Here is a 14,228-nt window from a genome sequence, read left to right as displayed (position 1 = left end):
AATAGGGTTGATGCAGATCCTAGCAAATTGGATGCAATCTCCAAATGGCTAATTCCATCCACTGTCAAAGCCTTGAGAGGTTTCTTGGGGTTAACATGATACTACAAAAAGTTTATACCTAATTTTGGAAAAATCATGGGACCATTAACTGCATTAACTAAGAAAGATAGTTTCTCTTGGTCAGATGAGACAATTTTAGCATTCAAAACATTGAAACAAGTTATGCTTTCACCTTAAGTGCTTGCATTGCCCAATTTTAATTAGCCCTTTACCATTGAGACTGATGCTTCGGGTATTGGTATTGATGTTGTACTTCAACAAGATGGGAGGCCAATTGCCTTCACTAGCAAGGCCTTATGTCCACGAAATCAAACCTTGTCAGCCTATGAAAGATAAATGCTTGCTATTATCCATGCCATCCATAAATGGTAGTCCTATCTTGTAGGAAATCACTTCATCATCCTAACAGATCACCATAGTTTGAAGTATTTCCTTCAAGGGAGAGCACACACTCCTTTCCAATAGAAATGGGTAACTAAATTGATGGGATTCGATTACGAAATTCAGTTCAAACAAGGCAAAGATAACCAAGCTGCAGACACATTGTCTAGGTCTCCACTCAACATTGACTTTTTATCCCCACAATTGGAAGAAAGGGCTCACTTAGTTGCAATATTTTACCCCTATTCAAGTTGGATTGATGATTTTTGCAGAGCCATGGAAACTAACCCTTGGGTGCTTCAAAAGAAAAACTTGGTTACGGGAATAGACCCTGATGCTACACCTCTTGCCACTTAGCAATTTCAATTTGATAATGGGTTCCTCAAGTATAAAGGACGAATTATGATTAGTCATTCTAGCCCTTGGAGAGACAAAATATTCAATGAGCTTCATGCGAGCCCTTTGGCAGGTCATGAAGGGTTCTTAAAGACATACAAGAGAATACTTTGGTCTTTTTACTGGGAAGGAATGAAGAAAGAAATCAAGGACAGAGTTGCTTCTTGCTCAGTGTGTCAGGTCAATAAATATGAGACACTATCTCCACCAGGTTTGCTCTAACCCTTACCACTTCCAACAAAGGTATGGGTTGATATATCAATGGATTTTATTATGGGACTGCCTAACAGCAAGGGTAAGACAGTAATATGGGTAGTGGTCAATCTATTTTCAAAATATGCTCAATTTGTAGCATTAGCTCACCCATACACAGCGTCTATAGTGGCTTAGTTTTTTGTCTATCATATTTTTAAGTTGCATGGCATGCCTCAATCGATAATAAGTGATAGAGATCTAATCTTCATGAGCAAATTTTGGAAGGAGTTTCTTTGACTACAAGGTTCTACATTGTGTTTTAGTTTAGGTTACCATCCACAAACTGATGGTCAAATCGAAGTCCTCAACAGATGCTTGGAAACTTACCTCTGGTGCTTTTGTAGCTTGTAGCCTTAAAAATGGGCATTGTGGCTGTCATATGCAGAGTACAGTTATAAAACAAGCTTCCACTCCTCGACTAAGTTGACTCCTTATGAGGTTTTATATGGACAAGCACCTCCAGCAATCACCGCATATGAGAGTGGTACTACCAAGGTGGAATCACTGGATCAAGCCCTACAAGAGCGGAATAGAATGCTATCTATTCTCAAGTCTAACCTCGAAGCAGCTCAATGTCGAATGAAGGTTCAAGTAGATAAATGTCGAACGGAAAGACAATTTGTTCTAGGAGATTGGGTTTACTTGAGGTTGATTCCCTATCAACTCAAATCCTTGGCATTGTATGCATTTCATAAATTACAACCTAGGTTTTATGGTCCTTATCAGATAATATCCAAGATCAGACCAGTGGCTTATAAGATGCAACTTCCAGAGAGCACCAAGTTGCATCCTGTTTTCCATGTCTCTTGCTTGAAGAAACATTTAGGACCCCAAGTACAAGCAACAGTAACCCTACCAGTGATTACGGATACTGGAATTTTGCAAGATGTACTAGTTGCAATCCTAGATCGGAGAATGATCAAGAGGGCTATGCTGCAGTCACAGAGGTTTTAGTCCAATGGCAACACCATTCCAAGGATGATGCCACCTGGGAAATATACCATGAACTGAAGTTGAAGTTTCCTGAGATTGAAAACCTTTGACCGTCCACACATGTTGATTGTTCGAATATTATGATTATATACTTGGCTTGGTATTAGTTGGATGACAAATATGAGTGTAATCTTACTTTGTAAGATTAGTTTTAGGGGGGGTATTGATAGGTAACTGCCAAGTGGCTTAATAAGATGCTAACACGTGAAATTGTATTGTTGTTTTGTTATACTTATGGTGCGAGCAAGAAAGATGTGGAGGAGGTTCTAACATTGTGTAATTTTAAAATAGACCCACGAGGATAGATTTCTAACAGCCAAAATGTGTTTGATGTTGGACAAAATGCACAACCAAGTGTAAAATCATCAAATCATCTACGATGACGGTGGTTACTTAGCGGAAAAGTTGTTTGGCTTCGCAGAGCATCCATCTCCGCTGCAGTGGTGAAAAATTGGACCTTGTTAAGGAGATATATTGTTGTTTGGTGCCAATTTGCCGACTACGACTACAAGAAAAACTTATATGAACATCAGTTCAAGAATTCTATTGAGATTGTGGTTCCTGCAAGAAAACTGTTAGTTTTCAATGACCTTCGTACTGAGTTACCTTTAGCATTATTGTAATATTATAAATTGATGATGAACTATATAAAGCATGTAAATGTCATAGTAGTAATGAGAGAAGATATGTGTGTAACTTGAGTAAGCCATTGAATGATCACCAAGGAAGAAGCTTTTGCTCGCTTGGAACCTTATGCTCTTATTAGAATTGGGCTAGTTAATGTAAAGAACATGTTTTCTCATGAGCAAGGACCAATCCTTTTTACAGATGCTAAATCGTAATTGCTTCCTCCTATTAAAGAAGCAGTTGACAATTAGTACATCCAAGATTTCAAGCGTATGGCATGTTATCCTCAACGTCATACTTCAAGGGGATGTAGTTTTGTCATATATTAACTTTAATTGTTTCAAATTTCAATGTCATTTGACCTTATCAAAATGAGTTTAAGTCCAATTAGGTTCCAACATTCTTTACACAATTCCATATTAATGCCCACATCTTAAATGTAAAGTTCATGATAAAGTAGAAGACCTCCACAATTTCTCCCGCCATAGGAGAGGAGACTGCGCCACAGGTCACCTTACATAGAACGCGACTGATGGACTTCACCTTTATAAATAGTCAAGTCATTTATGGAATCGGATAATTTATAACTCTTTACAAACTCTTCAGTTTCTTTGACTTGGGCATTGAAAGTCATTTGGCAAACACCACACCGGTGTTAATCAATTGACTTTCATTAATATGTTTTTCACATGTTTTCTAGTCAATTGCTTGTACAAAAATTTGCATCCACTCTCTACATAACTTCAATTTCATGTACCATTTAAAATTAACCCTCCAACGTACTAAAAAAGAAGATGTCTTTACACCAAAACACCCCGACTGCAATACACCTCGCAAATTCCCTCACCTCAACAAGGAAAGTGGTTTTATTTTTTCCTATTATCTTTGTTTTTTGAATATAGGAGGCTCTCATCATACATTAATAGTAGACTAATCTTCCCCCTTATCCAACCCAAATACCACATGAAGTGGCAACGTATTTTTAGCGTGTGAGTCAAAGCAGAGGCGACGTCCCTAAAAATGCATTGGTGGAAGTTCGAACTTGGATGCTAGAGAGATCATTTACTTGAACCATATTTTGTAGACCATATGATGTTGACAATTGATGGTTGACTTTTTTGTTTAAATCATTAAACAAGGTATCCAACCATCAACGATTACATCATGTAACCTAATAAAATATAACCTAAAAGCATAGTCTCCCTAGCATTTACCAATCTCAAAACATGATGTTGTATTGAATCAACCGATCACCACCACTCCCAAGTTCCAACTCAAAAATAAAAAATAAAAAATAAAAAAAAAATCCTTGAAAGTTCTACAATGACAGAGAAAGTGGAAGTTGGTCACAGGGCCCTTTTCTTCACATGTCCAATTGGTCCATGCACCCCATCAAGACAACTTACCCATCAAGTTATGCACAGTGCACCTAAAGCTTAACATAAACCCGGCCGCAGACTAGTAATATCCATTAGGGTTTTTAAGATCAGGTTTTGTGACTTATATTTCTCTGTGCCGCATTGGTTTGGGTTTTCAGCAGCCGCAACGCCACCAACAGCAGCAAGTTTTCACTCCAACTTTCTTTGCTCCCAAACAGCAAACTCTAAACCCTAAAACTCCCAGCAGCCAATCTCCGATACATGGATTCGAATAATCAGTGAAGGGTTTCGTGGTTGCTTTTCAAAGTCGGTGGGAATTTTGTAGGGTATTGAATCGGACTTTTCGGAGCTGCAGAAATGGCAACCGCGAACCCTTTCGATCTCTTGGGGGATGACGACAATGAGGACCCAAGTCAACTTCTCGCTGCTCAGCAGCAGAAGCTGCCAGCGGCGCAGCCCAAGAAACCCCAGCAGACCCAGCCTGCTCAGCCTGCTAAGCTTCCCTCCAAGCCACTCCCCCCTGCACAATCTGGTCTCTTTTCTATTCATTTCTTTGCTGCTTAACTTCATTTCTGGGTTTTGTTTGCTGAAAACATTGTTGGGTTTGCTTGGAAATGGAGATTAAATTTTGCGTTTTAACCTATTTGTTATCTTATTCTCACTTGTTGGATTCCATTGAGAAAATGTTTTTTGTTGAAGTGAAAAGTGGTTGTTTTGATAAGTTATTGATATTTGGGGGATTCTTCATTGATATTGTACATATCTGATGTGATGTGGTGTAAAGTTTTCTGTATGTGTGGCAGTGGATGTTCATAGAGTTTGGTTTTCTAGGGTAATTAACAAAGACTGTATTCGGTTTTTATTGTGGTAAGTTTTCCATCTCCAAATTGAGATTGAACCATTAGAACTGGTAAATTGAAATCTAATGAATCGTGGCACGATCGTGCTTTTAATGTCCCAATTTTTATACTTTGACATCTGATTGATTATTATCTTATTAAGAGGTACGGTCAGGGGATGCCAGTTAACGGAAAGTATTTTGTTTTTAAGTACTTTGAGATGGTAAACCCTTATTCTTATAGTTCGTGTGGCTCAAATTTAAAAATAAATTGTCGAATTTCTGTTGGTTTAGCAGAGGTATCATTAATATTTTATTACACATTAGTAGTGAAGTTTTTCTGCTCAATAACATGTGCTTTTCGTCGAGGTACTGGAAAGATTTTTTATGGTCCTCTCTTGAATCACATATGGATATGGTTATATTTTATACATATAATGTTTTAATTATTATGCATATCAAATAACCGTGTGTAACATATGCAGTGAGGGATGGAAAGTATGAAGGTGGCCGTGGAGGTGGCCGTGGTAGTGGCGGTGGACGTGGGTTCAGTCGTGGGCGTGGTGGAGGAGGTGGTGGTGGTGAATTTAATCGAGATCCAATCAGCAATGAGAACACCAATGGTTTTTCTGGTGGCTACAGACCATCTGAAGAGGGAGATGGGAAAGCCTCTGAAAGACGTGGTGGCTATGGTGCTCCTCGTGGCTCCTTCCGTGGTGGGCGTCGTGGTGGTTACAAGAATGGTGAGGATGGTGAAGGGGAACGCCCTCGGAGGGTTTTTGATCGTCACAGTGGTACAGGACGTGGGTTAGTATTTTACAATCAGTTCTTTATATATTTAACTTTTCATGTGTGGATCTTTCTGCTTTCTTCATTTTGATATTGAATATATTTGGAATATCAGGAGTGATATTAAGCGTGAAGGGTCTGGACGGGGGAATTGGGGAACACCCTCCGATGACATTGCTCCGTAAGTATTTATATTCTGATTTCAAGATGAATTTCAAACTAGAACTTTACAAAACAAATTGTTTCACATTTGTTTGGTATGTACCTTACTTGCATACACATTTTTGCTATATATTAGGGAGATTGAGGAGCCTGGCACTGAAACTGAGAAGAATTTTGGTGCTGAGAAGCAGTCGGGAGAGAATGAGGCTGCAGATGCCAACAAGGATAGCACTGTGAATGAGACGGAAGAGAAGGAGTCTGAGGAGGAGAAGGTAAATTATATTTTTTCACATTGTTGATGTTACTTTTCTGGATACCATAGATATAATGGCTGCAATTGGATTTTCTGATCGTATCCTTGTATTAAACTCTTACATTGTTTCACATTGTTATAGGAAATGACATTGGAAGAGTACGAGAAGGTGCTTGAAGAGAAGAGGAAGGCTCTGCTTGCATTGAAGACCGAGGAAAGAAAGGTTGATGTAGACAAAGACTTGAAGGCCATGCAGCTGCTTTCAAACAAGAAGGAAAATGATGAAATCTTTATCAAGCTGGTAGGTGATGGATACCCTAGATGTACTACTCTTTTATGCGATATGGCTATCATATTTACTTTGCTATTGTTTGTCAGGGTTCTGAGAAGGATAAGCGCAAAGAGGCTGCTGAGAAAGAAGAGAGAGCCAAGAAGGTTGCCTTTTCTTTTTATACCTGATTGGTCTTTTTATTCTGTGGTTCTATTCTGTTTCTCGAGTGATTATTCCTTTCATTGCTATGTTGCGGAAGATTTTGTGTTGAGAAATTGGACATTAGTTCTCCTGTACCCGAAACCTCTAGTGCTTAGTCACCATTGGTTATCAAAACGGGTACATCAGGGTTAAACTTGGAGGATAGGATTGGTTTCCAATTGTTGAAATGATCAGATGACTGACTGTTATCCATATTTGTGTGCAGTCTGTTAGCATTAATCAGTTTCTGAAGCCCGCTGAGGGCGAGAGGTACTATGGTGGTCGCGGTCGAGGCCGTGGTCGTGGGCCAAGAGGTGGATACAGTGGAGGACCTGGAGGTTATTCAAGCAATGTGGCAGCTCCCTCCATTGAGGACCCCGGGCAGTTCCCCTCCCTCGGTGGGAAGTGAGAGGTTCCCGGTTCTTCCAGCTCTATGCTTTGAATGCATTTGGGTGTTTATGTGATACCATTAGAGTGGCAGACTACTCACAGGAGAATATTAAGAACTATTTTAATTATCTATGCACTTTTTTGAGTGGCAGACTAGTCGTCATGCATCAGTTTTGAGTTGGAATAGGTTAAGGACCGAGTCTGTTTGGCGTCATGCATTAGTTATAATCTTTCTTGCTTCAAAGGGTTGTGCTAATTATAATCCGTCTGGCGTTAACGACCTTTACAACCTCGCTTTTCTCTAATAGTCCGATGAGATAAAACCACGCATGAATCGGGTTTTATACGCTCTCTCGATCTCTCATATCGTGTTCTGTGTTACGTTATGAGAGGGAGAGAGCGGTATAATTAATCTGCAACGGACTATTTGAGAAACAGTTGGCTTGTTTACTTATCCGTTGATTGAGACTCCATCGGTTGATGCGGGACTCCATCAAGTGCCTAATCTTAACCAGAATGTCTTACCATTTCAGTCAACTTCTGTTAACGTGCTTATTTTTTAGGGAATTTTAACGAAAAACATCCGGTACTGTTCACTTTAACGAAAAACCATATTTTTACACTAAAAAGTCAATCCTGGTACTATTCACTTTACCCTTTATTTTGTCCTTATCATTAAAACTCGAAGTTTTCAAATCCTTTTTATTAGTTTTCCTTATTTTTTATTGGCGACATATCGTATGATTTACAAATTTAGTCTAAAAAGTTAGTCTACCCTTGTTTTTTTAAATTTGATTCGCATTACAATTCGGAAATATGATAGTGTTATAGTATGTTCTATATAGAGTAATGGCATGCCTACACACTTTGAAGATAGAGAGTAATGACATGCTTACACAGTTTGAAGAGAGTCACGAGTCATGCAAGTAAAAACCTAAACAAAACAAAAGAATGAATGAGAATGGAATCAACCATTCCTCCTCGATCAATATAATTTATGATTTTTGAAATATTGGACTACAGAGTGTAAAGGGGATCTACGTATTTTTCGATTAAATGTATTAAAAACGTAGGAGAAGTCATTATTAGAACAATTTTACTACCTATGCTTTAGCAAATAAAGTGGCAGTGAGAAATCAAAATAATTTTAATATCAGTTTCAAACCATTACAAGAATGTCCAAGCATTCTTCTCTCATTTTTTATAATTTATTTTTAATTTGTTAACCATGGTTAAACCACAAATGTAAAACGAAGACCTATAGATAGTCCGGTTAGAATATGTGATTATGAAACAAAAGCTCATGGCAAAAAAGGTAGAGAAAAGCCTAGGAAGACTTGAAAAGTGAGAAAATGCATGAAGTACGTGTAGCTAATGGAAGATTTAGGGCAAACCGAGTGCAGTTGCGTTTTATGATTCATACAGCCCATTCTACTTGGTAGGATAAAAAAATTTTGTTGTGGTCAAACCACCGTGGGGTGAGGAAGGGTACGCACAAGGTCCGTCTTTGAATAAACGAGTCCGTTGTAGTCTAGTTGGTCAGGATATTCGGCTCTCACCCGAAAGACCCGGGTTCAAGTCCCGGCAACGGAAATCATTTTACCGTTTTTATTTTATCAGGGCATCAATCGACTCTGTGGAATTGAATTGAATTCATATTACTTAAATGTTTGAGCAAGAGCTGTAGTAAACTCAATCTTTTTGTTTTCTCACTGCCAAGTTGCCAACCATGGCAAATCTTAGAAACACAAAAGCACAACCGTGGTTGGTGTCCAAAATTTTCCCACCAACCAAACACCAAACCTCCCCCCTCTCCACCTTCACAATCCAAAACCCTCATTCCAATCCCAACAAAGAAGCTCTTCCCGCCAACTTCCCTTCCCGCCCACCACAACAAACCCACTTGGTGTCGACCAGTTACAGTTTCTGCAATCAATCTACACCGTTTGATCAACCTGAGTTTGGTGATGTCATTAGGTCAAACAAGATGATTACCAGCTACGTTCGAGCTGGGGATTTAGATTCTGCTCTTGGGGTGTTTGAGAAGATGACGTTTAGGACGACAGTTACTTGGAATTCGATTTTATCCGGGTACGCGAAAACGCCCGGGAAAATGAAAGAAGCCTGTGAGGTGTTTGAGAAATGTCCTGAACCAGACTCTTGTTCGTATAATATTATGTTGGGTTGTCATTTGCACAATTTGGATGTTGATGCTGCTTTGAAATTCTTTCATAAGATGCCGGTTAAGGACACGGCATCTTGGAATACTATGATATCGGGTTTTGCTGAAAACGGGAAGATGAGGGAAGCTCATGAGTTGTTTTCGGTGATGCCAGAGAAGAACAGTGTCTCATGGAGTGCAATGATTTCGGGGTATGTCAAATGTGGGGATTTGGACATGGCTGTGGAGTTGTTTGAGGTGGCAGCGGTTAAGAGTGTTGTGGCGTGGACTGCTATGGTTACAGGGTATATGAAGTTTGGGAAGATTGAATTGGCCGAGAAATTGTTTAGAGATATGCCAGTAAAAAATTTAGTATCTTGGAATGCTATAATATCGGGTTATGTTGAAAATTGTCGAGCTGAAGAGGGTTTGAAAGTTTTTAGGTCAATGATCGGAGATGGGGTTTGGCCAAACCCGTCTAGTTTGAGTAGTGTTCTACTGGGTTGCAGTAACCTATCAGCATTGAAGATGGGTAAGCAAGTGCATCAACTGGTCTACAAATTTCAGTTATATAATGATACAACTGCAGTAACCTCTTTGGTTAGCATGTATTGTAAGTGTGGTAATTTGGAGGATGCTCGGAAATTGTTCACTGACATGGAACGAAAGGACGTTGTTACTTGGAATGCAATGGTTGCTGGTTATGCTCAGCACGGAGCAGGTCTTAAAGCACTCCAGTTGTTTGATCAGATGAGGAATGAGGGAACAGAGCCAGATTGGATAACGTTTGTTGCTGTGTTAATGGCTTGCAACCATGCAGGACTAGTAGATCTTGGGGTTCGGTATTTTGATTCGATGGCAAGGGATTATGGAGTTGAAGCAAAGCCAGACCACTATACGTGTATGGTAGACCTTCTTGGTCGAGCTGGTAGGCTAGTTGAAGCTGTGGATCTGATTAAGAAAATGCCATTTGAACCACATTCCGCCATTTTTGGAACTCTTTTGGGTGCTTGTCGGATCCACAAGAACTTGGAGCTAGCTGAGTTTGCTGCCAAGAAATTGCTCGATCTTGATCCAGCGAGTGCAGCTGGATATGTTCAACTTGCTAATGTTTATGCTGCAACAAACAGATGGGACCATGTTGCGAAGGTCAGGCGATCGATGAAAGAAAATGGGGTAGTGAAGACACCTGGGTATAGTTGGATTGAGGTGCAGAGTGTAGTGCATGAGTTCAGATCAAGTGATCGGGCACACCCAGAGTTGCCATCTATACATGAAAAACTGTTTGAGCTCGACCGCAAAATGAAGTTGGCAGGCTATGTTCCAGATCTTGAATTTGCATTACATGACGTTGGGGAAGAGCAGAAACAGCAGCTTCTGTTATGGCACAGCGAAAAACTAGCAATTGCATTCGGGCTTATAAAAGTGCCGTTAGGAAGCCCGATTCGCATCTTCAAAAACTTGAGAGTATGCGGGGATTGCCATCGTGCCACCAAGTACATATCAGCAATTGAAGAAAGGGAAATAATAGTTAGAGATACCACAAGGTTTCATCATTTCAGAAATGGGGTTTGTTCTTGTGGAGATTACTGGTAAATGTACAGAAGTCCGTAGCTGCAATGGTTATTTTCCCTGCAGTGTTCCAGTTGACTGGCGGTACTTGGGGGGCAAGCAAAGCAGTACTCCCATGGATGTCGCAAAGGGATAGTAAGAGTCATAACAATCTGCTCAACGAAACCAGTACACATACTTCAGGCATAACACCACAAATCTACACGTAATAGACGGTCTTGCGACCTCTGCTCGGAGTTCTTTCTGAACCCGATGCCGCAGTAACACCGTCTGAGCTTACACTGCTGTTTGAAGGGAAGCCTGTGACGCTCACTCGAGCTTAGGAAGGATTTTCTGAGAACTTACGAACTCCATGCTAACCTTCTTTGTACTCTGGAATGAGAATGCAAATTAAATTCACAAGAATATATTCTCTCTTTTCTTCTTCATTTTGAATTCATCTTCCCTACAACTTGACTATTGGAGAGAGATACCGCTAGATCAAAAAAATAGCGGTATTCAACCGAACATGGACAAGGAAGATGTTTGTTGAGTCATTACACTTGGCACTGGAGAACAATATTCGTTAAAAATGGAGATATTTTCATACATTCTGTGACGTACTAAACTCATATCGATCACAACGCGGTTGCTGAAACAATGGAAAATAAAATCATGCATCTTTCACATTTTGGGGAACAGAACAAGGCAAATACTGCTATTCACCAATATTCCTAATTTTTGTACAAAGTTTTTGAAAACAAATACATTGAAAAGAATGGAATCTTTAACAAAGTGCTGACAACTGACAAGAACAGAATCATGACGAATAATCTTCTTATCAAAACGTTATGATGAAACAACTAGTTTTACATGCCACGAGGAACACCGGATAATCATCATTTCCCCCGCTCCACCAATTACTTTTCCCCCCCTCTAAGAAGAGCAGCAACCAGACTTTTGGTTCACAGGCTGTCCCCTAATCTGCACCGTTGGAGGCCTGGCGTTGTTCATCGGTTGGCTTGCCATCCTGCAGGTAGAATGTTTTAGAAGTCAGGCGGCTAGAACTACGCAATCGTAACTATAGCAGACTCAAATTTTACAGACAGATCTGAACTTTATGTTGCCAATGAGCAAAATTATGAGAAGACGGGTTCCTACTGAGCTATACAAAGACGACTAAAAAAAAAAAAAAACATGCATTAAAAGTACCTGTTCTTGATCTCAGCAGCCATAGCCATGAAGGCCTGCTCAACATTAGTGGAATTCTTAGCACTTGTTTCCATGAACGGGATTCCAATTTCATCTGCAAATGCCTAGAGAAAGGAAACAGAAGAAAATAAAATCATTGTACTTCACATCTCCATGAGTGGGTAAAAGAAGTCCATCAACAGTATACAATACGTAAAACTTAGAATCTCCTAGTTAATATTTACCTTGGCTGTCTCATAGGATACAACTTTATTTGCTGTTAGATCGCACTTGTTTCCAACTAGAAGCTTGTTCACATTTTCACTTGCATATCGGTCAATTTCATTCAGCCATTGCTTAACATTGTTGAAGCTCTCTTGGTCTGTGACATCGTAAACAACCTGCAAGAAAAACCCAACAGCATAAGACGAATATCCATCTTACACCACGAGCAAAGAAGGAAAAAATAACAAATTATGAGGCGACAACACACTTACAATGATACCATGAGCACCACGGTAGTAGCTGCTAGTAATTGTCCTAAAACGTTCTTGGCCAGCAGTATCCCACTGCACGCCCCAAAAGAACCAGTAATTAGAAATCAACCACAGAAAAAGCGAGATGAGACATTGTTTACATAACTGGTTAAACTTAACAAAACCAGATTTTCATTTGAACATATCCAAAACAGTTGCCAATTTAATCAAGATAGAAAACTTCAACAGAACAAATCTCAATCTGTGGCGCATTAAACAATAACACAATAAAACCTTACAATTTGAAGTTTGATAGTCTTCCCATCCTGCTCAACAGTGCGAATTTTCTAAACAACACAATAGATAACACATCGATTAGCAAGAGTTAATCAAAGAAATCGGTGATGTAAAACTCAAGAAATACTTACAAAGTCAACTCCAATTGTGCTGATGTAGCTATCCAAGTATGAGTCATCCTGGTTTGCGAAAAACGAAATTCATCAATCCGAAAGAAAAATTCTCAATCACCGTAAAGCCAATCGCAATGACGGAAAATAAAATTAAGAAATTCGATGACTAATCGACTACAACTTACAGCAAACCGCAGAAGTAGACATGACTTGCCGACACCGGAATCTCCAATCAGCAAAAGCTTAAACAAATAGTCACTGCACATAATTCAAAACTCAAGTTACTCATCACAATTCGCAATCCCTAAACTGTATACAACAATCAAAATTATCAAGAACAGCAACTCAACCCCACAATTTTACATGAATTACGAATCTAACAGGAAAGTTCAACGGATCTGATCGTCAGCTGTCTGGATCTACACTCCAAAACCCTCAATTATGCAGACTAAAATTCAGAAATTTAAATTAAACTAATTTTTCCAATAAAATTGAGGTTCTAAAATCATCGCATACAAAATCGAATTCGATCTTTGGCATAAAATTCAAATACAAAATTTTAAAAAATTAGAAGAATCGTCGGATTGAACTCACTATTCGGGATTCATGGCTTGGACTTAGAACGAGTCGCGAGAAATTGGGGAGAAATTCTAGTCCCAACGAGCAGTTGCCGCGATGCCTGAGATCTTCGCCGGAGAGACGGAGAGAGAGAAGGGAAGTGGAAGAGGAAGACGAAGAGGATTGTGAAGAAGGAGAAACCAAGGAGGAGGGAGGGAGGGAACGAAGAACAGAGACGATGGTGCCCTTTGGTGCGTATCGTGTTTGTGCATCATAAAAGGGCACCCTAAAATGTCGGAATTTTGTGTATCGTGCCTGTGACGTAGTAACAGGGACCTGATTCCGCCACGTGTAATCTCTTTGATGAATGAATTTACCAAAATGGTGCATTGAAATAATTTTATGTCAGATAACGGTAAAGAGATTAAATTTTTAAATCAAATTGTGTAAATCATATATGTGGTTGCTAATGATTGGATTAGGCTTTTATATTAGTACCCCATAAAATGTTGAATGCTTCCAGATTAAAATTTAATATTAAATGACTTATTTACCTTATTATGCAATGACAATTTTGATCTTATTAGGTTTTTTTTTTTAAAAAAAATTCTAAATACACTCCAAATCACTCTTAATGTATTATTTATCTTCTCAACTATCAAAATGTGAAATCGCACAACTAACCACCTCCATTTATGTCCATCAATGTAAAGATGCAGCTTCAAATATCTCAAATTCGTTTGGAAGTGCAGCTTCAAATATTTCAAATATTTCCAAGAGTAAACGTCTTAAAACTAGCCACGCAATAATCAAAATAAAATTCCCACACTGCATAATTGAAGTTCATGAACTTATTAATAAGCCATTGCTGATGTTACCCTACTTA

At 39.2% G+C, this 14,228-nt stretch overlaps 3 protein-coding genes and 1 non-coding gene across 4 annotated transcripts; 3 read left to right on the top strand and 1 right to left on the bottom strand.

Moving 5' to 3' along the window:
- The first annotated feature begins 4,208 nt into the window (after positions 1 to 4,208).
- Positions 4,209 to 7,239, top strand: LOC126625781 (RGG repeats nuclear RNA binding protein A-like). Its single transcript, XM_050294852.1, has 7 exons — positions 4,209 to 4,623; positions 5,415 to 5,736; positions 5,834 to 5,899; positions 6,017 to 6,152; positions 6,276 to 6,434; positions 6,512 to 6,568; positions 6,832 to 7,239. Exons 1-7 carry the CDS (start codon positions 4,449 to 4,451, stop codon positions 7,012 to 7,014), a joined length of 1,098 nt encoding a protein of 365 aa, XP_050150809.1. The 5' UTR covers positions 4,209 to 4,448; the 3' UTR covers positions 7,015 to 7,239.
- Positions 7,240 to 8,484: 1,245 nt separating this feature from the next.
- On the top strand, positions 8,485 to 11,156 carry LOC126625780 (pentatricopeptide repeat-containing protein At4g16835, mitochondrial). Its single transcript, XM_050294851.1, has one exon. It carries the CDS (start codon positions 8,725 to 8,727, stop codon positions 10,750 to 10,752), a length of 2,028 nt encoding a protein of 675 aa, XP_050150808.1. The 5' UTR covers positions 8,485 to 8,724; the 3' UTR covers positions 10,753 to 11,156.
- TRNAE-CUC (transfer RNA glutamic acid (anticodon CUC)) lies at positions 8,516 to 8,588 on the top strand. The gene has a single exon. It is a non-coding gene; the product is annotated as a tRNA-Glu (tRNA).
- A 204-nt stretch (positions 11,157 to 11,360) lies between the features above and the next one.
- Positions 11,361 to 13,621, bottom strand: LOC126625782 (ras-related protein RABD2c). The gene is made up of 8 exons (XM_050294853.1): positions 13,379 to 13,621; positions 12,970 to 13,042; positions 12,803 to 12,850; positions 12,674 to 12,721; positions 12,396 to 12,467; positions 12,144 to 12,299; positions 11,920 to 12,023; positions 11,361 to 11,737 (listed from the first exon to the last, which is right to left on the bottom strand). The coding sequence occupies exons 1-8, from the start codon at positions 13,390 to 13,392 to the stop codon at positions 11,644 to 11,646; spliced, it is 609 nt and encodes a 202-aa protein (XP_050150810.1). The 5' UTR covers positions 13,393 to 13,621; the 3' UTR covers positions 11,361 to 11,643.
- Between the last annotated feature and the right edge of the window lie 607 nt (positions 13,622 to 14,228).

The sequence above is a fragment of the Malus sylvestris genome, chromosome 6 (assembly GCF_916048215.2).
Source record: "Malus sylvestris chromosome 6, drMalSylv7.2, whole genome shotgun sequence".
Taxonomy (NCBI): Eukaryota; Viridiplantae; Streptophyta; class Magnoliopsida; order Rosales; family Rosaceae; genus Malus; species Malus sylvestris.
Note: the sequence above shows the minus strand (reverse complement) of the source record. Positions and strands in the feature narration are given on the sequence as shown.

Coding starts and splice junctions, on each gene's coding strand:
- LOC126625780 (XM_050294851.1), top strand. CDS start 8,725: ATGGCAAATCTTAGAAACACAAAAGCACAACCGTGGTTGGTGTCCAAA.
- LOC126625781 (XM_050294852.1), top strand. CDS start 4,449: ATGGCAACCGCGAACCCTTTCGATCTCTTGGGGGATGACGACAATGAG. Junction 4,624..5,414: donor ACTCCCCCCTGCACAATCTG/GTCTCTTTTCTA, acceptor TAACATATGCAG/TGAGGGATGGAAAGTATGAA. Junction 6,569..6,831: donor AAGAAGAGAGAGCCAAGAAG/GTTGCCTTTTCT, acceptor ATTTGTGTGCAG/TCTGTTAGCATTAATCAGTT.
- LOC126625782 (XM_050294853.1), bottom strand. Junction 12,468..12,673: donor AGACTATCAAACTTCAAATT/GTAAGGTTTTAT, acceptor TGGGGCGTGCAG/TGGGATACTGCTGGCCAAGA. Junction 12,300..12,395: donor GTGGTGCTCATGGTATCATT/GTAAGTGTGTTG, acceptor TTTTTCTTGCAG/GTTGTTTACGATGTCACAGA.